Below are 27,991 nucleotides of genomic sequence, written 5' to 3' on the forward strand. Positions count from 1 at the left end.
CCTGTTCGAGACTAGGTACTTTAATTCAGACAAGAACTATTTGGCAGGCATTTACAGCAATAGCTTGCTGATTAGTTGACCACAAGCACCACTGATAACTTGGATGTTATGTGGAAGTGCATGGAAAAATGTTTAATTAAATACAGTGCTCAGCATAAATGAGTACACCCCACTACATTTGTCAGAAAACCTTTAGTTTCCTTTCAGAATCAACATTTTCTATGAGATACTATATTACAAAATACTCTCACAAATGTGGGCCATTGATTGCAAACAAGATTTGTTGATTTGCACACACAAAAAAGTGATTTTCCTAACAAATTCACTCAAGCCCATGTTGCAAAAATGAGTACACCCCAATCATAGTCTTAGGAGAAAAGCCACACTTAAGACTACAAAATTCTAATTAACAGGCATTCAACCACAGGTGAGTCTAATGATTCATTTAAGAGGTGTCCAGCAGACAGGTGACTATAAAAGGGCATTACTTAACAAAGAAAAGCCCTTCCCATTTCATGCTGTCAGCAATGGCTCCACATGGAAGAGAAATGTCACAAAATCTGAGAAAGGCAATCATTTCTTTACACAACAAAGGTGAGGGCTACAAGAAGATCAGCAAAGCTTTACCTATCAGTCAAAATACTGTAGCAAAAGTGATCCAAAAATTTAAGAAAGATGGAAGTGCAACGATCTTACAGCGACGTCCAGGCCTTCCACGGAAGTTAACATCTCGAGAGGAGCGTCTGCTGATGAGAAGGGTTGAAGAAAATCGCCATGCAAGTTCACTGCAGTTAGCTAAAGTAGTAGAAGACCAAACTGGAGTGACCGTTTCCCGTGACACCATACGGCGCACACTGCAGAGGAATGGCATGCATGGGTATCGTCCACGAAGGAAGCCTCTCCTAAAGCCCATGCACAAAAAAGCACGCCTAGAATTTGCTAGGGCCCATGCGGAAAAAGATGAAGACTACTGGGACTCTATACTCTGGAGTGATGAGACAAAAATCCCTGTTTTTGGAACTACTTGTTTCAAAACTGTATGGCGTCGTAAAGGTGAGGATTTCAAAGAAAAATGCATGGTGCCTACAGTGAAGCATGGTGGTGGCAGTGTCCTTATGTGGGGCTGCATGAGTGCTGCTGGTGTTGGGGAGCTGCATTTCATTGATGGTATCATGAACTCAACAATGTACTGCTCTATACTGAAGGAGAAGATGCTGCCATCTCTCCATGCACTTGGTCGTCGTGCACTTTTCCAACACGACAATGATCCAAAACACACATCTAAAGCTACTGTTGCATTTCTGAAGAAGAACAGGGTGAAGGTGATTGAATGGCCAAGTATGTCTCCTGATCTGAACCCAATCGAACACCTGTGGGGAATTCTGAAGCGACAAGTTGAGCATCACTCTCCATCCAGCATCCAGGCTCTAAAACAGGTTATTCTTGAAGGATGGAAAAAGATAGATGTTGCAATATGTCGCCAACTTGTTCATTCCATGCCTAGAAGACTTGGTGCTGTCCTTAAAAATCACGGCGGTCATACAAAATACTAGATGTAGTACTTTTTGTTGCGGGGTGTATTCATTTTTGCTTCAACCAATTTGAGTAAAACTGAAGATTTTGTGATCTAAGTTATATTATTAACCTTAATTTCATGTTATGGAGTTAAACAAGTGTTCAATAAAACTCAGCCTTGTGAAAATTTTGGAAGTTATTCTTTTGTTCATTGAGCTACTGATTACATTCGTACTTTTCAAAGGGGGTGTACTCATTTATGCTGAGCACTGTACATTGCATGCATAAATTAATAGCTGTGTGCTGTTCTGATGATGATCCGTCCCCCCCACATACCAACAAACAAACGAAATGACTTGATCATCCTCCATTGTTTTAGTGTAGTGGCGTAGCTTCTTATGGAATTGTGTGAAATTTAACCCGTGAGCGTTTCGCATCTCCCACGGTACTTTAATATACTTTAATTCCCAGTTCCTGTTGTCTTCCTCACAAGAATTAGTTGCAATACAATAATTGGTCATTAACAGCAATTACAAACACAGAGAGAAACTTTATTTTGACAAAAATAATTCTGAAGCAATGCCGGATAACTGGCTTTATCATACACAAATAGAACTACGGCAGCACAATTTGCAAGGTTGTATCTTTGGGGTCAAAATCAATTATGCCCTGAAACTTTGCATATTTGTCTGCCAGGGCAGGTCACGACAGAACACGATGCTGTGGCATCATTAACGATTTCTTCACCACCACTGAATGGGACCCGCTGGTGATGTAGCCGCATAAGCAGCAGGGCTCAGGACACCGTATGTCATGACATCACATGAGAGATGACCACCACACAGGACAGCCTTCATTCACATCTAGCTTATCCTGTCAGTGGTTCATGGTTCCCCCCCCCATCAGACCATCGTCGGTACATATTGACCACGGCTGACCGTCAGCACCTCACAAGCCTTGCGGTTTCAGAGATGCTCTGACCCGGTCATCTGAATGATTTGGCCCCTGCCAGTCACTCAGATCTTTACCCCCTGCCCATTTCCTGTGCACGTATCATGGAGCCTACAAGTATCGAATATTACCTTACCATCTGAACGATAATTCATACCTCACTTCGGGCTCGCACAGGGTGAGGTGATGTAAATCTCGCCAACGGGGGTTGCAGCGGAGAGCGGTGGATGGTGTAAGTGTAGCCTGGGGGTATTTGTGTCCAGGACAGATCATGCACGACCATGAACGTAAACTGCACATGTGCACGATAATTGAGTAGGTATTTCCAGTAGGTGGCAGTAGTGGCTTTCACACAGTATAGGTCAACCAATAAAAAGCAGAAGAGTTGCTGGAGATGTGGAGGTAGCTGCAACAATAATTTTTACTCTCCAGATAATTTATACCGCCTAGACATTATACTAGTGATTTTATCAGTGATTTTCAAATCTTAGTGATAAAAAAATGTCATATTACCTTCATACCACCCAAGCCTAGACAACTTTAAAACCGTTCATGAAAGGTTTTCGTCTTTCAGTACATGAATTGTATTTGTGTTTATTACAATATGCCCTCTCCTGGTCTGGTGGAATATCACTGTAGTATGCATGCACTGACCTGGACCATGTGCATCCGCCAACAAATACAGTATGCACAGAAGCCGTCCGAAAGCACACACTGAAAAGTGAAGTATCGACTAGCCTTAATATATCCTACACTTTGACATGCACTGTTTCTACAAGACAGGCAACGTGATTCGCTTCACAAATGGTGGTCTCGAATGGTTGGATTCATTTCTTTTGTTTTTTACTCCTATCTGCCAGACATGCAGGGCATTGTTTCACCGTGTGTTTTGAACAAATGTATTTCTTGCAGTACGCGCATATGCTACGCGTCTTCGAATCATCTGAACGGGGACACTCCTGGCAACGTCCCCTCTTACCACCATCGGCAGCATCCTACAACGAAAATCATGGTTTTATTAGTCCATCAATCATCCTAAAATGCCTACAAATCTGTTCATCAGCGTCTCACACTTACTGTAGGCACTGGAGGGTTGCATTCTGCACCTGAGGTCTCAGCGGCCTTCTCTAGAATCTTTCTTGTCAAGGCTGCAGCTCCTGGAGCCCTTGGAAGTTTCTCGCTTCTTTGGATGTGAGGGAACACAAGTGCCCTTCCCAGCTCGTCTAGAAACAGTCTCCGCCTCATACGGGGCTTGGTTTTTTCCCAGTTTGGGTTTAATGCCAGCCAGATCACAAAAGCATTGTATGCAGATATATCCAGCATGTTAAAAAAGACCACAAGGGGCCACCGCAAAGTCGTTTTCTTGCAGCTGTGACGGGCAGTGACCATGTCTAAAGTGTCTACCCCTCCTTTTGTGGCATTATAATGCAGAATGATCTCTGGTTTCTTGTCTTCCCTGTCACTGATCTGTCCCTCTCGATGCAGTGTACTCATCAGCATCACATTTTTGCCCTTTCGTGGTACGTATGACACCAGAGTAGTATTGGCTGTAAATGCAAACTGCGAGGATGTCACTTCCCTGTCCTTCACAGTCAAAAGCTCAGGCGGCAGCTCTGGCTTGTTGTGTCTGACTGTGCCAACCATAGTCATGTTGCGCTTGAGGAGTTCTTGTCCCAGGTTATATGATGTGAAAAAATTGTCACAAGTGATGTTGTGGCCGCTGAGGCCCTGTGTCATGTCGAGCACCACCCGCGTTCCCTGGTTTTTCTCCGAGATTCCACCCTTTACCTTCCCTGTGTAGATTTGCATGTTCCATCCATAGGCGGAAGCAGCATCACATGCAGCCCAGATTTTTATGCCGTACTTTTTCGGTTTAGATTGCATATACTGCCTGAACGGGCACCGGCCTTTAAATGCAACAAGGCGCTCATCCACAGTCACATTGGGTCCTGGATTATACATAAGTGGAAGCTGCTCAACCCACTTGTCCCACACAGGTTGTATTTCTGCCAACTTGTCCTTCTGCCGTCTCTCATGTCTTGTTGCCCACTCATCAAATCGAACAGACCTTGATAACATGTGGAAGTTCCCTAATGGCATTGATGCTCTGAAAATAGGTCTTCCCATCTCACTATCCCACAGACTGCCAACTGACTGACTTCTTGATTTGTAGACACCTGCGAGGATAAGGATCCCATAATAGGCAAACATCTCTGTGTTATCTACCTCTTTCCATTTTTTACTTATAATACGTTTTCCCTCAAGGTTGGTCATATTCAGAACAACTTGCTGAATTGAGTCCGAGATAAATAGTTCGAATGCTGATCTTATATCATGGACACGGCTCACCGCCATCCTTGTGGGCCCAGGTTTCATCTTTAATTTTGTGGGAGAGCGAGGTTGTGCAATCTTTGGAGATGATGACCATTCAATCTGACCCTTCCTGGACATGAATATTTCTCCTGGTCTCTGCTCAGGTTGCTGTGGGGCGTCTTGCTCGACAGTCTTGGGAGATTTTCGAGGTCTGCGCTTTAGATCGGGTTTGTCTGCTGTATCACTCTCAAACTCAGTCGCCTCTTTATACTCCCATTCTGATGCCTCCTCATCGTCCTCTTCACTACTCGACTCGGTCTCCTGCAATACTGGCTCCAAGTCCCGTTGTGCAGAAGTTCTTTTGGCCATGTCTGCTACCGGTTCTGAAAATGTGCAGATGAGAATGATGTGACCCATGCAATGCGTCGCCATTTATCAATCTTGACCAGCTCTCTCCCAATTTGCACACAAGATACTCTCAGAATGTAAAAGGCTCTCGCATTACAGGCTGGAGAGGACAGGAAAGCAGATGCTGAAATTTGGCATGTCAGCCAGAGTTCTTAAGAACTTCTACAGGGGAACCCCCAGCAGCATCACAGTTTGGTTTGGCAGTTCCACTGCAAAGGACGGGAAAGCTCTGGGATGACTGGTGAAAACTCCCCAGATCATCTTAGGTAGAGCTCTACCATCACTGGAGGAAATTTAATCACACCAGGGTCACCAGAAGGACCCGCAGCATCACAAAGCACAGTAGCCATCCCCAGCACATACTGTTCACTCCATCAGGTAGATGCGAGAGAAGTGTGAAATCAAGAGCCACTACACTAAACCGCTTTTACTCGCAGGCCTTGAGGTTTATCATTTACTTATGAAATGCGGAATTGCACACATTTACATTTTAAACCTATTGAAATTTTGTCACAGATAATGTCCGCATTCGCTCGTGCAGAGTGAGGTGACAAATTTCGTTCTTCGGGGGGTTTCCGTCAAACAGCTGTGGACAGTGTGCGTGTATCACAGAATTATTTTTTTGGTCCAGCAGACATGTGCTTTGACTGTATACAAGTAGGTGACAGCCCTAACTTTCACAAAGCAGAGGCCAACCAAGAAAGAGGAAGAACAGTTTTTATGGTGATCGCAAAATTATTGTGAGGAAACGCAGAACTATATCAAGGATTTTCTCACCCTAACCTCTTTGGGGATCTGTAGTTATATATTATTAATTTTGAACAAATATAGAGAAGTTTCCAGAGCTATTGATATTGATTTTTTTTCAGCTCAAAGCAAAATTCGACGGACAAATTTTACATACATGCCACCTACTGGATATACCTAGTCAATTATCTTGCACATGCGCAGTCGATGCGCAAAAATCTTTACGCTGTGCCTTAAAAATCGCTATATAGATGTGACATTCATTCATTCTATGTATGTTCATAGAATACTTAAACTACTTAAAAATCTGGGCTACACCCGTACCGACCGCAGCCAACCCAATATTTACTTCAAGTCCACTCGTCCGCAACTGAAAGTGCACGCGGAAAAGTTAAGTATGAACTGGCTTTAAATCACCCTTCTTCGATGCGCGATCTGATGCCGTAATGTTAAGTCTATGCGTGCGCCACACATTTTAAACATGGATGATTTGACCGTCCATCGGCAAGACGTGGATAACCTGACCGCAATAAATGTTTTAAACTAACCTGCTTGCAAATGACCGCAATGTCCCAAAACTAAGTTTTTTGTAAACTGCCGAATCGAAAAAAAATAGCCTTTAAGGAGACGAAAGTGAATACAGGCAAGAGACTGTGCGCAACGTATCATACTATGAAAACCCCCGTAAGGCTGCTTTTGCGGTTCTGCAGCTTATACAAACTTAAAGCAGATCAATATAGCCGAGAAATAAGAATTTTAGGGAAAAAATAAAACAGATTTCGCAGAGCTCTAAGTACAGTACAGTATGTTGTTACTTTTATTATCACTATATTATTAAGGGTCTAATCTGGATGAACTCAATTGTTTTCATTATGTATTGTAGTATTATTATGGTTCCAACTTACCTATAAACTTAAAGGCAGACTTAGGAAGGGGCTCTAATTCAGGACGTGGAGATTCCCTGTAAGCAAAGCAATGCAAACAAAATCATTAGGATGTAAATAGATAAACAAATGCCAAAAACGTTCACGGTACAAAGAGAACAGCTTTATGCACACTCATTCATTTAATTAAAAGTAAAGTAAGATTATTCAAGAATATTATAAGTGGTACGTGAAGCAGTAAGACTGTACGAACAATAATTTAGGAAGAACAAACGAAATTGTATACAAAAGAGAAGGGGCGCGCACACACCTGAAACAGAAATCAGTGCAAACAGACTGTCGCAGCCGAATTGGCGCTTTTAAATCGAATTATTTACCCCGGAAGTAGATCCCTGCCATCAGCAGCCTGTTGTTTTATTTTTCTTATGTACTTTATTCGAACATCGATAAACGACCAAATATTAATAGTCGTGTTTCTTTGTTTTATATTGTTTCATTTTGCAAATCAGAAAATATACGCATGTTTTATTTTTTATTAAGTAATAAAAAATAATTACCACCAAACATTCTTAAAAGTTGTTCTTTAAAGCCCACTTACGCAGTTCTCACGAAAATTCTGATTCGGAAATCTCACCTTATTTGGGATTTGTTCTTGGGAATCTACGCACACTGACACACATTTGAAGGCTGACGCGTTTGTGCAAAATAATTGGTTATTGCGTTTACTTCAGTTCTACAGTTGTAAGATATGATTTAAATCACAATATTTTTTGTCATTCGTAATATTTTACATATTTTCATTATTTTACGAAACATTATGGTCTTCTAAAATAAACAAACGCTACACTGTAACTCATATCAATTATGTAAATTGGACACTGTGCCATCCCATACCCAATAGGATCAGGGTTGCCTACCGCAGGCCTAGTACATGAAACTGCTGAAAGCAGCCCCAGGTCTGTGTCCAAATGCTCAGCTGATGGCACACCAGGCAGTGTGGTCTTTTAAAAGGGCAGGGGTGGTACCCTGATGTCCTAGCTAAAATTGCCCACTGTGGCCCTACCAAATCTGGTCTCCTAATCATCCCCTCTGTCTAATTGGTTAATTCTCTCTTGCCGCTTCACCACCTTAGGTACTGTGTGCTGAGCGCCCTGGCACAGAATGACTTTGACCCCTTTATGACCTCAATTTTAGGTCTCATTCAAAGGACGGCGCCATGTTTACATCGCAGTGTCCCCGTCACTGCACTGGGGGACTGGGATGCGGCTGGGTATCGCCGCTAATTTCCGAACTGATTCAATTGCGATTGACGTACATGCTACTGTCTTGGTAAATCATAGAAGCGATGAGCAATGAAGTGGCAGTGAAGAAAGGGACAGTTTTGGCATTACAATATGCCTCTCAATTTTCATTTAAATGTACCACTAATTTGCTTATCAAATTGTGCCCATAAACATTTGTATATTACCGACAAGGCGGCATCTGGATAACCTTTTACATGCTCGTACCTAAGCATAAAGCCCTGTAATGACATTGCTTTTCTTGAACACCACCAACTCTCAGTGTGTGTCGAGACTATCCCTGGTATCCCCAACCAGCAAGGTACCCCTGAGGTACCCTGAGCAAGGTACTGCTCCCCAACCACTGCTCCCCGGGTGCTGAATTAGCTGCCCCCTGCTGTGTCACATTGTCACATATGGGCTAAATGCAGAGGACACATTTCGTTGTGCATGGTGCGCCGCCGTGTGTCAACAATGACTGATCCCTAAATTTAATTCAGACTATGTCAGCAAGTGCACCACCTGGAGGAGCTGGAGCAAGGGCCTTAAAAATCAGTATACAGATGTGACATTCATTCTATGTATGCTCATACAATACTTCCAACTACTTAAGTACAACTAGATACATTTACCAAGCACTACATACTGAGGAAAAACTACACAAACTCAGCCAAACAGGCTTCCTTTTATTTATAACATACAAATAAAAACACTAACAAGGCAGAAATGTTACCGTTTCCCTTTTTACACAAAACTAAAAAGCACAGGACTGCATTAATTATCTCTTACACCTCACACGTTCAATGCTAATTTGTCTGCAGGAAATATTTCACTTAATATCAGTGACCCCCCCATCCCCCTCCCCCCCCAAAAAAAAAAAAATACCCAAAGGAGGTATATAATATGGTGGGGGATCAAGGATGACCATGGGATAGCAACATCATCATATAATAACCCAAAAAAAATAATCAAAGGAGAAGGACGACAGCTTTTAATCTCCATAAAGTAAGATAGAGCCAAACCCTCACTTTTCCAACCCTCAGTTTGAAATCCACAAAACATCTAACCACCCCCCCCCCCCCACTGGGAAAAACACTGAGAGACTGACACAGTCCATTTTCGTAACCTGAGAGATAAATATTTATAGTAGTAAAACTGGCAAAATAACAGAACATCAGGAACATCGGCGATTCTAAAGTTACGTAACCATAGTTACCCTTTCAATCATATTTACCCTCAAGTGCTTCATAATCCGAATGGACTGCAAAATGCAGTAACTGCAAATTCCAGCCCTGAAGTTTAATGCACTTCCAGTTTTAAATTTGTCATAAGCAAAATGACAAGTGTGGGCCCTGTGTGTTCGCAAAATGCAATTTAAAAAGAAAAAAAATCTCGAGGACAGTCTTATGTACAAGAACGTTGTCCCATTTGAAAAAAATTGGGGCAACTGTATTTCTGTACAATTTGTTTATTTCGAATATATTATATCGCTAGACTCTGACATGCCCCTGAATTCCAACAGAGCTTTTCTTTGGGAATAGTGACACAGCGGCTTTGTGGCGTCTTCAAATACTACACTATCACGGACTGTGTGGAGACCTAGTTCATATAAATGTTGGGAGATCTCTTTAAACGGGTTCCTGGTTCCAAGTGGGGTAGGGGGCAGTTTTCAAATCCTTAAAAGAAACAGGAACTCTCCCGAACCCCTATTACTTCAGTGGCAGCACCCCCCGCAGTGGCCCCCACTGTGGCTGTGACCCCCGACCTCCCCGTATTTCGTCCGTCGGCTCAGAATCTCATAGGAACAGTCGTCTCCGCAGCAACCGGACATGCTGGGCGAGGTCTCATCAATCTCAAACCTGAAGTGCAAAGATAGCATACATATTCAAATTATGACATCACTATGCACCATAGAAGCTGCACATATACTAATTATGACATCACTATGCATCATAGAAGTTGCATATTAGTCAGTTATGTTGATACTTCATACCATGCCAACAACCAGGGCTATATTCATGGCAACCAAAAGGTAAAAGCTATATAAATAACTATAAAACAATTAAAGATATTAAGATTTGTTTTAAAAATAAAAATCTAAAAAAATCCTCAGGTTTGACTTTACTAAAAAGGTCTTTGAAAGAGTCAGTAAAATGGTAACTCCACTTAATGGAGTTAGTAGGAGGACCGAACAATAAAATGTGTTAAACGATTAAAGTTTTACATATAGGACACAGACGTGAACCTTCACTTGTAAGTAAGAACATGCGAGTCGGCCTGGCACTGCCCATCTCATATAAACAACCTGGTCCTAATGGTTTTTAACTTTTGTCATGTACGCTACATAGGAAAGAGAGAGTAAGGTATGTAGAGTTTGGAGACACAGTACGGAAGAACCTTGACATCAAGGATATGAAAAGAGAAGAGACCCTGTACCAGAACTTACTGTAAGGCTTCCCTGAAGAACTGATATGCACCGTGATTGTGTTTGAAGACCGTCAACATCACCTTCCTCATCTGTGTGCTAAAGGGCAAGAAAACGGGGGTAGAGTTTATCTATGACGTGCACTGCAACCTCCATGCTTATCTTCAGTTGCTTCAGCTCAAATGTTGCCCAAAATAGAGTCAAGTCAAACCCCCGTCATTAAAAGGCAGGAGCAAAAACCAAAATCAGGCACTGCTACGGAGGTCTACTCAGCTGGTCAAAAGCAGTACTTTACGAGTAAACTGAGCTGACTGTTTCACCTGGAACAAAAGCTGCACTTCACATCTGACCGCCGCACGTACTGGAAAGAGATGCGGTGCAAGTCCGGTTTACTAGGGGACGGTTACCTGTTGGCGATTAGCTGTAAGATCTGGATCAGGAACTTGCCAAGTCCTTTTCTTCTGACGCGGCTCTCCAGCTGCACTTCATAACTGGAACAGACCCATGGCTAAGTAGGGCTACGTGATATCGCATCGCAATTATATGGCACACACGCAACACTCAGCCGGGCTTTACACAACGGGTGAAACATTTGTCCATAAGCAGGGGTTTCAGTACTATACGGACATTTACTTATGCCCACAATTTGGTAAGCGGATTAGTAGTGCACCTAAAATATTAAGGAGAGGTGTATTGACACCCAAATTTGTCATATCTTAATGTTTAAGAAACGAGTTTGACTGTGTGGAGTTTGCATGTTCTCCCCATGTCGTCGTGGGGTTTCCTCCGGGTACTCCAGTTTCCCCCCACAGTCCAAAAACATGCTGAGGCTAATTGGACTTGCTAAATTGCCCGTAGGAGTGCATGTGTGAGTGAACGGTGTGTGAGTGTGCCCTGCGATGGGCTGGCCCCCCATCCTGGGTTGTTCCCTGCCTCGTGCCCATAGCTTCCAGGATAGGCTCCGGACCCCCCATGACCCGGAAGGATAAGCGGTTTCGAAAATGGATGGATGGATTTTAAACTGCAAAAAGTACCGCCACACCACCAGCATCCTTTTACCATGTTTATCCACAATATCTCCTCTTTTAAAACATTCTATGACTGCTGAGCGGTCCCTTTCTTCACCGCCACGTCAATACTTTCATAATTTACTAAAACAATAGCTTGTGGTGTGCTCCTCTATCCAAATGCAATAAATTTAGCGTATCCTTAAGTGTATTTTAAACATACTGCTAATCTGCTTATCAAATTGTTGGCATAAGTAAACGTCTGTATAGTAGCAGCCTCGGGACAAATGTTTAACCCGTATAAAATACTGTAATACATTCCAAGGGCAGTCCTGGACACCAATGGTGTAGGAGTTTTCAATGAATATTGGCAAGAAAATTAATGCAGAGAATTAACCACCGATTCTAAATTTTTAAAAATATTTATAATCAGCTTTTCTACAATCATCCTGTTAGAGACTTGCACTTCCCATTTGCCATATCATTCCCATTTACCGTTGATCAAACATATGACAGTCTTGGCCAATGGCGCAGCGAGGAATGTCATCTTAGACGCCCTCTGACCAGAACCTGACTGGGACTCGGACCGCCGACCCGGGGGGGGGGGTTGATCAGTAGACACTGGGCCCCTTCCATTCCCGGAAAACCCCTCATTCACCAGCGATGACCCCGGTCCACGCCAAAATGGCCACCTGTCCTTCAGAAACCCAGCCTTGTGACGCTGGCGCCACCCCATGGCCTCACCAGTACAGCACTTCCTCGCCGCACTCCACGTCGAACCGGAAATGGGAAAACGCCACGGGGGTGGAGTCGGCGTCGCGCGCCAACAGGTACCACGCCCTCTCGTCCTTCATCTCCTCCTTCTTCTCCCGCTCCTTCCATCCCCATTCGCTCTGCTCGTAGCTGGAGAGCAGAAGAGAAGGGCCGTGGTCAGGAACAAAAAGACCCAACAGGTCCCAATTGCAACCACCCCACAATCGCGTAGCTCTTACAGGCTTTGCATGTTGGCCCTGGTGAGCTGATAGGCCCATTCCACAGCGCTAGGGGCCAAGGCAGAGACGCGCTTGCATTCTATCTGTAGATTCAGTCTGGGAGAACAACACGATAAGTCACGTTGAGCATTTTTATACGCGTGGACATCATTCCATAGTCCCGCATACCGAGAGATGATGGACGCTCACCCGTTTCTGTCGTACTTCTTGAATACGGGAAAAGCAGTCAGAGGATCTTCCAGCTGCAAGGACAAAACCGGTTCATCCATTCGGCCGTTTCGAGTAAAGAATAATCCAGTAAAGCTTTACTGTCACCTCAGCCATGTACAGAATACAATAAGACAAAATGTTTACAGTGTTAAAGACAGTTTTGGTATAATTTGCAAAGAAAAAAAATCCTGTCCAATTATCATCAACTAGAGAGATGCCTCTTATGTTCCCCGAATGTTCTTATGTTGCACTTCTGCTCCTTGGATAGTCTTTTTGGCTTCTGGCTTTCTTTAGAAGACGCTGTGTAGCTCCTGCCCCAGTGCTGCTTACACTCGTACCTGGACATTCACTGTTAGCTCAGCCTAGCTGCACTTATGCCTAGTCAACTCGTCGACAGCCATAAGTTTGTAATGTGCAGTGAACAAAAGCATCTGCTAAACGTGCAAAAGATTTATCATTGACAATTAAAAGACAAGGGGAGAGAGGAGGTATACCTATATTTTCTACCTACAATTGAACTCAGAAACCTCAGTCTGACAGACGGATGTGCTGCTACTATGTACTATTGTTTAGGGTGTTTTTCCAGGTACCAAACTTCGAGAAAGTACCAAAAGTACAGTACTTCAAGGTGTTGGTTTTCCCCCGGCGTAAAAACTGGTACCGGCGCCAAATGACATCACAGCACAAGGCGGGTATTTTGCACTGAAATCGAAAAATGGCTGTAGTGTATTACAAGGCTGGATGATGTGCAATATTAATACCAACACCGCATGCTTTGCACATCCAATTCTTGCGTCGCTAGTCTGCTATATTAAAATGAATCTCTCTTACTTTCAATTCTGTACGAACATTATTGCACTAGGGGTTAAAGTTTCACTACATGTTTTTACTCTGTTACTATGTCACATGAAAAAAAAGCTTAGCGAGCTTCGCAGTATTAATTATTCCTTTTATAGACTATCTTTGCATGAAAGCCACAGTCAATCAATCATTTTCATCCTTGTTTAAAATCAAAGGAATTTAAGAACTCCCTTTCTTGTTTTATAAATACCCCAGTGTTTATTACAACAAAATTACATCATTACGACAGCATGCATATAGTAAACTAAACAAAATTAATTTTTTAAATAGGAAATTTTTAAATATTTCATCACGCCATCTTTTTGTTGTATCTGTTCTTCCGACCAGATCGCAATAATACATCTTATTAACCTTCGTTTATCATTGTTTTCCGAGTTTGCAACTGTTTTCAAGGCAGTGTTTGCATTGTTTCAGCGGCAGGCTACTTGCATAACCAATCATAAAAGAAAGCATTTCAAGTGCCACTGCAGTATCGAAGTATCGAAGAAGTAGCCCAGCTGGTTTGGCACTTTCGGTACTGGAACTTGACCAGAAGTCAATGGAAAAGCGAAAGTAAAGTGCCGTACTCAGCGCGGTCGAAAAGTGCCTTTTTAAGCACCGATTATGTGTACACACACACACACATATATATAGTTACCCTGTACATTGTACTTAACGCTGAGAATTTGTACCTTTACTGCGCTGACAGATTTAATATTTTTCTATTCCTGTCTTTCTTATTCTTTGTACGTGTGTGATTTTAAATATAACGCATCATTTGAGACTGACGCAATCGTGATGTCGTTGTGCTTGTACGATGGCAATAAAGTTATTGAATCGTGAATAAACTTCCCATATCAGCCAATGAACAGCCACACTAAATGACACTGGGAAAGTAGTGCCCCCCCCCCCCCCCCCCCTTCAAACCACTGTCTTTATTTGCCTGTAAGACGGGGGATGAGTATGGATGTCGCACCAAGGGATGAAGTTATGTCATCGGCCCCTTCCTTTACCTATAGGTCATTTCCAATGACATAAAACAGCCTCCTGCTCGTCTCTCCGGCCACACAGATATGCTAAGACCTGTTCGCTACATACACAGGCCTGGTGTGCTTCTCATTCTCCCTGCCCAACATGAAACGGCCAACTGCGTCTGTTCCTCGTTAAACCCAAACCCAAAATCCCTGCTCCCTCCCACCGTCACGCCAGATGGAAAACGCTGCGCGTTGATGCTCTGCGAGGTATCATACAAATGCAAGGGGAAGGTTTTGGAATCTTTGGAACTCCATTACCCTGACCAGGATAGAAGGGGGATGGATGGATGGATGGATGGAAGATATTTATTTTGCATACGCTATTATTCAAAGCAACGTACATTTTCGAGAAAGGAAGGTCAGACAATCCCTGAAGAAATTGGTGGTTAGATCACTCTACGGCAGGGGTGGCCAATCTTACCCGGAAGGGGCCGCTGTGTGTGCAGGTTTTCGCTACGACTCCCTAATTAGATTACTAATTAGAGGACTGATTGGCTGAAGAATCCTCACACCTGGGGTGTGAGCAGCTGACCTACAGGTTATCCCAAAAAACCACACACACACACACCAGCCCTTTGTGGATAAGACTGACCACCCCTGCTCTATGGGGTCAGGGATTTGAACCAGCGACCTTCCCGTCACGGACACAGCACCCTAACCCGCTAAGCCGCACCCCACCGAGCAGAAGATTCCAAGGAGTAGAGATGTTACCTTTCATAGTGCATTTCTGAGCCTTTTAAAGGAACCCCCCCCTCGAACACGTAGGGTGTCGCCCCCAACGCCCGCCGCCCACCTTGTTGGCAGCCTCTACTTTGGCGCAGACGGCGTCCATCGCGGCACGCTCCTCCAGCCGCCTCTGCTTCTTCTCTTTTGCTCGATTCGACTTTCTCTGGAGGAGGGAGAGAGCAGGACAGGGCTGTTACGTCATCACATTTATTACCTCAGACTCGAGCGATTACGTGCAATCAGAACAATTAAAAAGTACTTGTTAATTTCCGACTTTCGATGGACATTTAAACACCATAAACAGAAGGCATACATGAAAACCCCAGATATCACTGAAAACCAAATCAATTTCGCCTTTTTAAAACTTAAGATTAAAATACTCAGCCCCGTGTATCTAGGACAACGTGATACACTGCTATTCGATTAGGCTGATTAATTATCTTGATAACGTGATTATATCAAGAGGACAATCAAACCGTTACACCGGTAATCATGTTGAGAGTTTTGAGATAGCAAATTGACTTTTATAGAAAGAAACGGGAAATGATTTACATCATGCAGTATATTTAACTGGGTTATTTCGGCGGCATAGTTTTGTAGTGTGATTTGCAGGACTGAAGCAATGCGGGGTTACGAAGAACCCCCCCCCCCCCAAATCTCAAACTACTAGGAAGATGCAAACTTCAGAGAAAAATCTCACACGATTTAAAAATGTGCACAAATTTCCAACATTCCCCCCTTTCAGAGCCACAAAATCAGACGATGTTGAGGCAGTACTCGAACTACATCAAAGTATGCGTAACAAAAGCATCAATGTAAGTATATACAGCACTATGCCTGCATTCTACTCAGTAATATTGCATCCTGTCTAAGACAGCATTTGGCAATTTTCAAAAATCCAATTTTTGTTTCGGCCTCCGAGCACGCGATGCTAATCCTTCCGCGTGCCGTCGCTGTGGCCTAACAGAATAAAAATGGATTCCTCCGTAATGAGCGCACACTGCACATAAGTGCAAAAGCACACAAACAAAACATCTACGGAGAGGAAAAGACACTAAATCGGTCTGGATCTTAAAGGGGGGAACATGCAAATCGGCCGAATGAACGCCGGCAGAAAAACAGAAACGGCGGCCGCGGTGTTAGTTTTAAAATCCGTGCAAATTTTAGTGTCGGTACACGTCCATTCACAGGCAGATGCAAGGAGCGATTTCTTGATCGCACGCTCTTTGTTCACACCGCTGCACGCATTTCACTCCTCCGTCACTCACTCCTGCACACACACGCACAAACTCACCCCCATATTGTTGTATTAAAGCGACCTTCTCCGTGCAACTAGATACAGCGCTTTTACCAAATAACTGTTCTCCGTGTGGGACTTTTATAAGAAACGTCCACTGATAAAACACCCAGCTAGCCGACTAATGAGAAATAAATGTAGAAGTTAGCCAGCCGGCTAGATCGCTAAAAGATCGATATCAATATTCCCGTTTTTTTTGGTCCTCCGATCTGGCGACGGGAGTTAGGACCTAAATCGCCCCTGATCTATTTTTCTCTCTTTCTTTGCTTCTCCTTCTTTCTTTCTTTTTTCCCTTTCTGGCTCTCTGCAAAATTAACACGAGAGAAATGCCGTTTCCTCTTTCCCTCTACAGTCTTGGGGAAATTACGTCATGAGCTTTAGGGGTCAAGCCATATATGCCTCCCCACGCTGCTGTTTGAATGCGAAGAAATTGGATTCTCAATGATTTAATACAAAAAAAGATACATACAAACCTCAAAAATATACGTGAGAAATGTATTACTATGTAACTGTAAAAAATACAGATACGTGATTCAAAACAAAAAATAACGACAAAACGAGAAAACAAATGACAACTCATTGGAATCATTTAAATCGGATACTTAGTGTTGCTGGATACAAATAGGGGCATTTTCCGTAATGCATGTTCCTGGCTACGTTCTGCACAATATTTAACGCTTATAAACTTTTCCCTTCTGTCGCCACAATCAGCGCTGGGTCATTTCTCGAAAACAAGGCTAAAAAAACAAAACTATTGGAAATCTTAAATTCTCATAGTACCACTTTAGTTGCGTTTATTCCGGAATGTTTATTTTTTGATGTCGGTGTAATGTATGTGGAGGTAAACCTCAAATTGTGTCTGGCTTCCTTCTCACGCGCATTTTAAATTATTTTGCATGAACTGGCATAGTTTCATGTGTCGTCCTTTGCTGTTACGAGCGAAATCATAGTGAGGATATTGATTGATTGGTTCGATTCCGCTCTTTGTATAACCTGAACAACACCCCCCCCCCACCCACCCACGCTTCGAGCTTGTTTCCTCCCGCAATCCGAAGAGATGCGGCTTCGAGAACTGGCGTCTATAAATTGTACGTAGTGCCTGATTTTTTTTTGTTCGCGTGCCTTGTGCCCTGTACTGCATGGGAAAGTCCCTAGCAACACCCCCCGCGACCCTATCAAGAGTAGGCGGTCGAAAGATGGTTGGATTGTATAGTTGCCATCTTCTTCTGCGTGTAATACTGCTCATATCCAGCAGATGGCCCCATAAAGTAATAATGCAAGTGGAGAAGCGAAGTTACATTTCATTCTGCTCAGCACAATGATTTTCCCTATACAGTAAACAGAAAATAGAATGTTAATATTAGACCATACCTACACGATAACAGAAAGATATATGGATGGTGCAATATAGCAAAGTCATACGTAGAACAAGCAGTCAACGTCAATCTTTAACATGCATTACATATACACATAAAACGAATGTTATACGCCAAGGGGCTTAGCGCGATGAACGGTTGGAAGATGGATGGTGGATGAATGTTAGTTCTTTTCCACAAGGCAATAAAATATATAAAGTAAGGAAAGGTATAAAATGTTTATTAAACGGGTAGCCATATAGGTCAGCTTATGTTACTATTACGTTTAAAGCCGAGTTAATTCCACCAGCATTAGGCTGTTATACTGCTATGTCCTGTACAGTTTCTCTCGAAAAATACTTTGATACTCATGTATTATGGATGTTAGTTGGCGTTTGTGCTGTGATATACAACCATCTCCCCATCCCCCACTTCAGCCTCCAGACAACACCCCCCCCCACCGAAACACACACCCAATTCTGTCTAGGGGGCAGATGGCCCCCCCAGCGGCTCCCTCCTACGCCCTTTGTGCGCAGGTCATATGTCTTAAGGGAGGGGGGCGACGGCATCTGACAGGACCAGGGCTGGGGGGTGGGTAATTATCCTCAAGGCAATAAGGACTTTTCAAACTAAGGCCCCGACTGTATTTTTATAGTAGTTATCTGTAAGTTAACACATTCAAATATTACATTTCCATCTATGGAAAAGTACAAGTCAAATAGGGTTATGCTTTCTATATACGCACTGAGACAATAAGTCAAAAACACGAGCATACAGTATTTATGTAACGTGGTTCATTTGCTCTGCAATTTTTTTCAAGACAGAGCCTGTCCTCGTGTGTTTTTGTTTTTTGGATCGCCCCCCCTTACACTGAAATTTCAGAACGGAGTAAGTAAAAACCCCACCACGGCAATTTTGAAAGTTTTGTGTGCCCACCGATACAGCCCACGGCTGGGATGAGCACAGCTACAAGAAGGGGTCATGCATGGTCATCCCAACATAAACAAAGTTACGAAAGACAGATGGAGGGTTTGGGTGCAGAGGGAAAAAAAACACGACCATCTGAGAGGAAATAGAGGAGCAATGTCAGGAGGAAATAAAGAGAGGAAGGAGTGGATGACTCAGAGACGCAGAGAAATAGGAAGAGTCTTGGTAGTGAATTGTAGGGAGCGTGCACAAACAGGTTGCTCGGCGTGAAAACATCCACGATTGGGCACTTCCTCCACGACGCATTCAAGAAATACGAATTCAGATATTTTGCCCTACAATTTATTTAAATGCACGCGTAGTTAAAATCGCGCCCTAAACAGCGACGGATCTTCTCCGAAGGACATGCATTGATGAATTACCGCTAAGATTATAACTTTGATAGTGTCAAGAGGGGGATATCATCCAACGTGGGGGACCGGAAACCGGCCACAGCACCGCCATAGTATAGGATCTGTTAAAGCACGTTTTTGAGGTGAGCACCGATAGGGGGAACTACTTTCAACTGAGCGGCGAAGCCCTATATGTACTTGTGATAGCAGGGTGTGATGAGGCTTGCCGGCACCCATAATTTACGCCGCCGACTTTATTGTGCCGTTATTATGGAGTGTCTGCTCGGGGGGGTTTGCTGGGGATAATTTGCGCGTTTAAATGTTGCCGTTTTATCAGCCGCTGAGCGATGCGCCGACTGTCCGGTAGCGCCGAGCGTATCGATCCAGGGTCCGTTTTACAACAAAGGGACGCGATCTGTTAAATACCCGGCGTCGCATTCGCAACGGGAGGACAACTTCAAGCAAAAGAATAAATAAAGAAATCTAACTTATACAACAAGTTACCATCCGAGGAACAAAGAAGAGAGGAAAGGGGGAAAAGGTGATTTATTTTCCATTTTTCCCCCCCTGACAAAGCAGCATAAAACACACGTCGGATTGTTGCTTCTCTTTTAAAATGAGTTTCATTCTATTTGTCTTGTCGGAACAATAGGAATAAAGGACCGATCTGGTAAATTTTAAAATAAGCGGGGCAAACGGAGAGGTCGGGGAATAGGGGAAAGGCGAGGAATGAGTAAGGGGGCACTGTTTTCTATTTCTTTAGCCTGATAGCTTAGCATTCCGGTGACTACGTGCCAAAGCTGGACAAGTGTTCAGATTTATACCGGATCATTTACATGCTGGCAATACTCATCTGAGAGATGACACGAATAATCCTTTTGTTTCACTGGCTAAACTGCACCAATGACAAACTAGAAAAACAATGCAAGTGCTTTCTAATTTTAATCCTGCAGCTCTTAATTGACACCATAACGTATGGGGTTAATAAAGGCTATTTACGCAGGGAGATCATGTTCAACTCGGAGCCTTAATTGTCGTTTTTATCACACGCCGGTACTTTTGCGTGCAGGGGTGGGGGGGGGGATGGGGAAATAGTCAGATAAAGTTTGATGGCGAAGTAATCTGCGGATTAGAGTTCAAAACCCGAAATTGTACCTCGGGATTGATTGGTAGCTATCTTTTGATATTTTAATATTGCATTTGCAAAAGTTAAAATCGATAACAAAGCCAAGGGTAACTTGAGTTTCACACGGCGTACCCATTACTTATACCCGAACAAAGGGTACTTAAGCATTAACCGATAGATACAATGACAAGGCTTGTGCCTCTGAAAATAATGAATAATACAACAAACTCGCACTTTTCGGCCCTTGAAGATGACAGACAGACATTATCAGCGCAAAAAAAAAGTTACTTTGTCAGTGATAGCTGTAGATTTAAGGTTTTTATGGGGGGGGTGGTGTTCTGTACTTACAGTGAAATCCCATTTTGAAAGGTTAATTTGCTGAGAAGTGCCTAAGTGAAATATGCAGGTTAAAGTTCGATGCTACTTCATTACGTTTATTATATTACCAATGAGTTACTTTCTTATAAGACTGTCTATTGGTATGTCAATTTTCCCCCGATTGTTTTCAAAAGAATACATTGGACTAGCAAAAGGAATTTGACATGTTTCCTAATATCTCTGTAACTTTAAATCCTTTGGGGGGGGGGATTTAATTATTTCCATACTCCTGGTATTAGAACAGCCAAAGAACATCACTAAGGAGGTTCTCTGTATTTTTAATGGGGGGGGTTAATGCTTCATAAACCTCAGGAAAGGGGTAATGTTTATGATGCGTGTAATATGTGAGATCCCCCCTCCCACACACACCTGACTGGGAAATGATGAAATGTGACTCGCGCAGAGGTCACTCGCACTACAGGCCGTGGCAGGGTTAGCTTGCGTGTGTTAGCGCTGGAGGCCGCTAACGGCGATGTCGCATGTGTGTGTCACTAGGGGGCACCATGGAGCGCCCAGGGTCTGGTGTGCTGTCTAGGAGCCGAGCCAAGACGGGCAACGGAAGCAGTCAGCAGTCGGAGGAAGACAGCAGCGATGAGGACCGGACACACGGTACTGAGTTTCACATGCTACTGTATAACACATTGCGCTGACTCCACACTGCTTAGTGCTAATGGAGATGGTTATAGGTTCTCGACCCATAAGAAGGAAACTTAAGACGGTGCGGCATAACAAATCTTAGCTTACCGTTGGAAGCTAGCCTAGTCACCATCTAAGAATTTTATTTATTAACATGCATCACTTTCCATTTATATACTGTTGCTAATTTTAAAGATTTTTACAGCCCACTTATTTATTAGTTTATTTTGGGTGAGAACTTGCCCACCTGCTGGATCATGAAGCTTTGACTTTGTTGAGCTTAGAACTCATAACAAACGTGTCTGTCTGACCGGCGATCATTCCAGCCTCACTATTACAACATCAAACAAAGGCCCGTCTCAAGAGAATCGGCTATGTTTCACTGTAAAATTACAAAATTGGCCTAGAGGGAAACCCCTGAAACAGACTGAGGAGATTGGACCTGGATACATGTCATGCTTGTACAAATCTCAGAAGCTCCTGCAATGGTCTTTCTTGAGCTTTCCCTTTTCTGTGACGCAGGAAGCATCTGATGTCATGCTGCATTTATGCCGTATTAAATGGCGTCTTATCTCATGTTCCCACCCCGCTTCGTGGCTGAAGGTGTTGTTCACGGGACAGGGCAGGCAAGCGAGATCTGCCTTGCCCCTCGAACTATGAATCACGATGCATCACGTGTGAAAATGCCGAATGCAGAGTGGTAGCCGCCAGGGGGTGCTGTTGAGCACATTTGGCTCCATATTAAACCTTTGGTAGTGCTTAGAAGTTAGTTGTCTTTTATGAAAACTCTTATTCTCCCTTAACTAGTAACTTCTTGTTTCTTCAGCTGTCGTTAAAGGGATCCTATTATGCTCTTCCTCCCTGATCCTAATTTTATTTTTTGAGTCTACATGCTTCAGTGTTCCAAAAACACGGTATTCTTGTCGTACTGTACATCTCTATTCACTCTGTCCATAACTGCCTCTGAAACGCTCTGTTAGAGCTCTTGTCCCCGATGACCCCAGTCCACTGTGGTTGGTCGGCTGCAGTCTGCAGACAGATCCTTGCAGGTAGGCAACCAATGAGGATTGTGTTACGAGGTGACCTCACCATGTCACGAAAGTAAGGCCTAGAATTCTAACAAGATGTTCCAGGCAGATTAGAGTAGAGCGGTCAGTGTGGTGAGAGTTACTCCCGTTGGTATCTACTTAAAAAGGCCTCAAGACTTTGCAGACTGTTCACATGCACGAGGCTATATAACACGCTAAAGGGAAAAAACAGAAAAGCATAATAGCCGCCTTTAATCGCTTGTGTAACCACCCTTACATCATCTGCTTCCATCCTTACAGACAGCATGATCCGGGTAGGTGGGAACTACCAGGCCCAGATTCCTGAGTACAAACCTGGTAAGGATGGATGGATAGGAAATGGGGGCTAGGAGGAGGTCAGAGGGAAGCTGGGGAGGCTGGGGTACAGTGGGGGGAGAGAAAATGGCAAGGGGGGCTGTATATGAGATGATATGAGATGACACATGCGGGAAAAGATGCATGCTGGATTTTCCAGGAACTTTGGCTTAGTTAGTGTGTTAATTCGGTGAGTCTCATATCCGAAAGCATGCGAGTGTGTGCATGTGGTCATCTGTGCGTCTTTGAAGACGAGAGCACATGTTGGCGTAGACCTGACATGGCGTGTCCTTGTCCCTGCAGATAGCCTGGCTCGCTACGCCGAGAATGACCAGCGGGGGGTGCTGGTGTGGTCCCCCAGCTACCTGGTTTCGGAGGCCCAGTGTAAGTACCCGCCATGTACTAGTGGGTACGGTGACAAGGCGCACAGGCAGGCTGTTCTAACACCCTGTCTCCTCTCCCTTAGTGGACGAATACATTCTAATGGCCAAAGAGAAGCATGGATACAACATCGAGCAGGTAAACATTCCACACAGGACGTGAGGCTAAGTCTGAGGTAGCTCTAGATATTCTAATAAAATGCCAGTCCTAAACACTTTCTTAACCAACTAGAGGAGGCGGGACCAAGACATCTGATTGTTCGGCTCCAACCTCCTCTAGTTGTTTAGACTCACCTCTTCTACAATCTGATTGGTTCAGACAGAGAACCAATCAATTTTCATTCTGCCCTCAGAATATTAAATGTACGCGCAACTCTCATGAGCTTGTTTTGGTCTGTAAAGTAAGAAAAACTTCAGATCAAGCCCCCTCACCATCTTATCTTGCTCCTCCCCCTCCCCCCCCAGGCCCTGGGCATGTTGCTGTGGCACAAGCACGATGTGGAGAAGTCCCTAGCCGACCTGGCCAACTTCACACCTTCGCCAGAGGACTGGACGGTGGAGGACAAAGTGCTGTTTGAACAGGCCTTCAGTTTTCACGGCAAGAGCTTCCACCGTATCCAGCAGATGGTGAGGGGGCGCGGCATAGCGGTGGATGGAGCTATGTGATTGGGCCGAGCGCATGTTTTTATTGGTTATTCCCACCAATCACGGCGAAGGGGCGAGGTGACTGAAAGTGTGCTCTGTCATGCCCCTGTCCCAGCTCCCGGATAAGCTCATCTCCAACCTGGTGAAGTATTATTACTCGTGGAAGAAAACTCGAAGCCGCACTAGCGTCATGGACCGACAGGCACGCCGACTGGTCAGCAAGAAGGAGAAAGATGACAGGTGGGGAAGGATTGAGGGCTAGTTACCCGCTAAGGGGCAGCTTCAGGACTTCTCTGAAAGTCTGGGAGAAAAACACATTACCACTAAAGATAGTTTTATATTTTAAAACTATCATATAAAATCTGCTTCAAAGCAGGCTTAGCTAACACATCATTCTCGATTCATCATACTTTAAAATTTAAATATTTCATTCACCATGTACAAATAAACCCTGCATTAGGTCGATGTCAGTAAATAGGTACAATTTTCACCGCATGTTGTTAGACATGTGGTTTGAAATGCTGTAGTTCTTACCTGTGGCGTCCCTCATCCCCCCACCCGTTCTGCAGTAATGAGGCTGAGGAGGGTGCTGACGGGGGGAGCGACAGTGACTTCGAGGTGGAGGTGAAGAAAGAGGTGAAGGACGTCGCTAAAATGCAGCTGGGAGACGCTTCTGTGCATTTACTTACAGCTGGACAGTGTGACATTTCCAGTAGGGACCAGTAGTGGCCACCGTTTGATGGGATTTAGGGCATTAGTGTTAGCAACTAGTTAGTGCATTAGCTTATGGCTGCACCCTGCAGGTTATTTGGCTGTACAGTTGCCTGAGAAATACTTCATATTTTGCATATGGGTGTGTAAGGTTGTCTCTCTGCCCTCATTCCACAGGCCGAAAAACCGGCTACAGGGAGTAAGGTGGGAGGTGGGGACAGGGCTGCATCCAGCCGGCCTGGTCCGCTACGAAAAGAGAGCCAGGGCTCGCAGTACCGGCACCATCCTCTCCGAGCCCGCCGGCGCCCCCCCAAGGGCATGTACCTCATACAGGAGGACATCAATATCGTCTCGACCACCACAGATGCAGGGGCCCTGTGTCTCAAGCAGCTGGACGGCCAGCTGGTGTCGCTGAAGAGACGGGTAATGATGGGGCAAGTAGCTCCACTAAGGTGTAGAACACCGGACTTGATTGCTAAATTAGCATTCGGCTAAAACCAATTAAATAGATCACTAATGTTTACAATTAATGCCGGCTAACACTTGCTTACCCTCCCGCACTGCCTGTGATTGTTATATACATGCTTGACAGCTAAGTACGACTAACAAGTATTTTTTTTTTTGCGAGTTTTGTTAATCCCTATTTTCCGTATTCAGTAAAAATTCTACATAAGAGGCCAAGCTCCCAGCATCTTCATTTTCTGAGACGCTCTGAACTTCTGGTCTTCCAACAGGTCCAGAGCATCAAGCAGACCAACAGCGGCCTGAGGCTCAGCCTGGAGGGAGGAATTGAGACCTTGAGGCCAACGGAGGTGTGTGTCTGTGTACTGCTTCTGAATATAGGATGCTTTGCGCAGCAAAGGTGATTCTAGGGCTTTTTTTTAAAGAAGGGCCAGAAAACAGCAGGAGGGCTGACCTTAATAGCCAATCATGTTTTGAATCAGTGAGATGGGGGAGGGGCCACCCCAGGGGCCTTTCAGCTTGGACCTATGGCCCCGCCTCTATGCACCCCTCTTGTGCAGACTTGCTCACTGTCACGCCTTGTCTGTCTCTCTACAGTCTGTCCCCAAGATCAACTCCCGCTGGACCACAGAGGAGCAGCTTCTGGCCGTCCAAGGTGAGGTGACGTTCGCAGGGCGGGCTGTGGAGGCGGCCGTACGGGCCTGCTCGAGAGGCTCTTGACTTCACCGATCAGGACACGGCCCTATCTGTCGTCCACAGCAATCCGACGCTACGGGAAAGACCTGGCGGCCATCGCTGAGGTGATCGGGAACAAGACCATCTCCCAGGTCAGCTCCTTCTTCATTAACTACCGACGCCGCTTCAACCTGGAGGAGGTGCTACGGGAGTGGCAGGCGGAGCAGGAGGTGCTGCAGGAGCATCCTGGGGTGCCCGGCGACTCCAAGGGGGCAGCCGAGGTCGGGAGAGGTTTTTCGGGGGGCAACGGCAGCACAGAAGAGGATGAGGTGAGAAGAGCGGTAGGGACAGGAGGCGTTCAAAAGATGGGAACTCTAGAGGAAGGAGGTGACGTGGAGGAACTGAACGTCCACAACAGGAGGACCAGCTAAAATGTGATCTATCTTCAGTGTAAATATGGTGTCATTTCATGCCATTAGAAGCAGGGATATCACTAGCACCCCCCCCCCCCCCCCCAAATAAATGGACATTAGTGATATTGGTGAGCAGAAGTTTGTTCAAATTTAAGTGAAATTTGCTGGAAGGCAGAATTATAAATTCATTCTAAGATCTGGTAGTCATATTGGAGAAACGCAAATCATGTACCACAAAACCATGAAGAGATTCAACTGGGAAGCTTAACTGGGACTTAACGAGCTGAAGGATTGTGGGAAATGGGACACCCCGTTCACTGTGACCCAGTAAGATTTCCTTCCCTCCAGGTCCAGATCACCGCAGAGTTCTCTTCAGCTAACAGGACACCCGCTCCTGTCATGGCCGATAGCGCCGACGGCACCGGCGTAACCCAGAGTGCACCTGCTCTGTCTCAGCCGCCCCCGCTGCTGCGCCCCGCCCCGCCAAGTCTCCTCCGCCAACCTCCGCCCCTGCAGACCCGCCCCCACCAGCTGCGTAACCCTCACAACCACCCGCCGCCTCCTCTTATACGGCCCGCCATGGCTGCTGCCCGTCACCAGGGGGGGCTCCGCAACACCCAGGGCTCTCTCCCCAGTTCCAAGTCTCCGTTGTTGTCCACCTCAGCCGAACAGCTACCACTGTCGCTGGTGGGGGTGAAGATGGAGTCACCGCAGGCTAACTGATGGGGCCGCCAGGTGAGGAAGGGAACACGAGGAGGCCTCGATTTTGAGTTGGTGATCTCGACCTGCTCAGCATGCCATGAACAGCTAGGGGTCAAATCCTTCAACCGGACACTTGAAATAACCTCCTTTCTCCCTCTGTCATGTAGATTTCTTCCTCTTCGAACCACACAAAAAAAACAACAGCCAACCTCAACCCCATCGTAGGAAGAACCCTTGTCCTCTGCTCCCCAGATTTTAACAGCTGTTGCCTCCCGACCCATGACTGAGACAGAAGTGACCCACGGGCTCAGCTGACCAGTTGACCAAATTGTAAGGCGCCTACAGGTGACCACAAGGATCCATTCTGAAACCAAACAGTGGTTTTACCACGCCCCAAGACCATCCAACCAAAATCCATATACACTGGAATGTTGTGGCTGATGAGGTGAACTGTGACAAAGGATTTACTTGATTGGTCCCAGGCAGAGTGGCAGGGCGACTCCAAACACGTTCTGACTGGCCGAATGCAGAATGGTATCTATGGAGACACAGCATATGTTTGTGGCATGGCGACATCAATCCCTTGATGAGTCGTCAATCGCCGAAGAGCCATGTAGGACTAGCGATTTAAGACAATAGTGGTAGTTAACCTGTATTTAAGGGTTTTCCGGCTTACTAAACAGAGAACGGTGCATGAGATCATTCTGATCCCTTCACTTGGCTTAACTAGTCCCATTACCAGTTAGTTAATACCCACCCTTTTCTCTACATAAACACTAAACATACTGCTATACACTTTTTTTAGATGGGGGTACAAAAAAAAAAAAAAGCAGGCACCGATATTCCACATAATTCGGAAAAAGTATTTTTATAAAATGCCACAGGTGTTTAAACCGGCGCATGCAGTCCGCTGATGGCTTGAATTTGAGACCCGTTTTTAACCTTTTTGTCTAGAGTAGAACCAAAACACTAAAAGGAGTGAAATTTGACCTGGACTAAACGAAACTAAATATGTAGACCTTACGAAACGCACACGGATGCAGCCGGGCAAGCGTAGGAAGGAGTCTACCCTGTGCTGTGAACGGGTGCGGGATCGGTTTTTGTTGTATGTGGACTTGTCGTTCTGTTAGAACCTTATTTAAAATAAAATACTGCATCTTGTACCATTTGTAAAATCA

General features: G+C 44.7%; 3 protein-coding genes across 4 annotated transcripts; 1 reads left to right on the top strand and 2 right to left on the bottom strand.

Annotated features, from left to right (window-relative positions):
* Positions 1-2,045: 2,045 nt before the first annotated feature.
* On the bottom strand, positions 2,046-7,145 carry LOC125721846 (piggyBac transposable element-derived protein 4-like). Its single transcript, XM_048997986.1, has 4 exons — positions 7,129-7,145; positions 6,840-6,895; positions 3,544-5,162; positions 2,046-3,461 (listed from the first exon to the last, which is right to left on the bottom strand). Exons 3-4 carry the CDS (start codon positions 5,146-5,148, stop codon positions 3,294-3,296), a joined length of 1,773 nt encoding a protein of 590 aa, XP_048853943.1. The 5' UTR covers positions 5,149-5,162; positions 6,840-6,895; positions 7,129-7,145; the 3' UTR covers positions 2,046-3,293.
* Positions 7,146-8,764: 1,619 nt separating this feature from the next.
* On the bottom strand, positions 8,765-17,016 carry naa40 (N-alpha-acetyltransferase 40, NatD catalytic subunit). Its single transcript, XM_048997999.1, has 8 exons — positions 16,627-17,016; positions 15,400-15,495; positions 12,712-12,764; positions 12,523-12,618; positions 12,275-12,433; positions 10,931-11,014; positions 10,545-10,622; positions 8,765-9,957 (listed from the first exon to the last, which is right to left on the bottom strand). Exons 1-8 carry the CDS (start codon positions 16,630-16,632, stop codon positions 9,813-9,815), a joined length of 717 nt encoding a protein of 238 aa, XP_048853956.1. The 5' UTR covers positions 16,633-17,016; the 3' UTR covers positions 8,765-9,812.
* Positions 17,017-19,110: 2,094 nt separating this feature from the next.
* Positions 19,111-27,976, top strand: LOC125721849 (REST corepressor 2-like). Of its 2 annotated transcripts, XM_048997995.1 has the most exons (15): positions 19,111-19,446; positions 19,641-19,844; positions 21,303-21,416; positions 22,772-22,828; positions 23,129-23,209; positions 23,292-23,344; positions 23,671-23,832; positions 23,966-24,090; positions 24,420-24,486; positions 24,739-24,984; positions 25,296-25,373; positions 25,621-25,678; positions 25,783-26,027; positions 26,460-26,846; positions 26,981-27,976. In XM_048997995.1, the coding sequence occupies exons 3-14, from the start codon at positions 21,311-21,313 to the stop codon at positions 26,832-26,834; spliced, it is 1,653 nt and encodes a 550-aa protein (XP_048853952.1). In that variant the 5' UTR covers positions 19,111-19,446; positions 19,641-19,844; positions 21,303-21,310; the 3' UTR covers positions 26,835-26,846; positions 26,981-27,976. The 2 variants fall into 2 exon arrangements, with proteins under 2 accessions (XP_048853952.1, XP_048853950.1); XM_048997993.1 differs by lacking the exon at positions 19,641-19,844.
* The last annotated feature ends 15 nt before the right edge of the window (positions 27,977-27,991 follow it).

The sequence above is a fragment of the Brienomyrus brachyistius genome, unplaced genomic scaffold (genome assembly GCF_023856365.1).
Source record: "Brienomyrus brachyistius isolate T26 unplaced genomic scaffold, BBRACH_0.4 scaffold35, whole genome shotgun sequence".
Lineage (NCBI taxonomy): Eukaryota > Metazoa > Chordata > Actinopteri > Osteoglossiformes > Mormyridae > Brienomyrus > Brienomyrus brachyistius.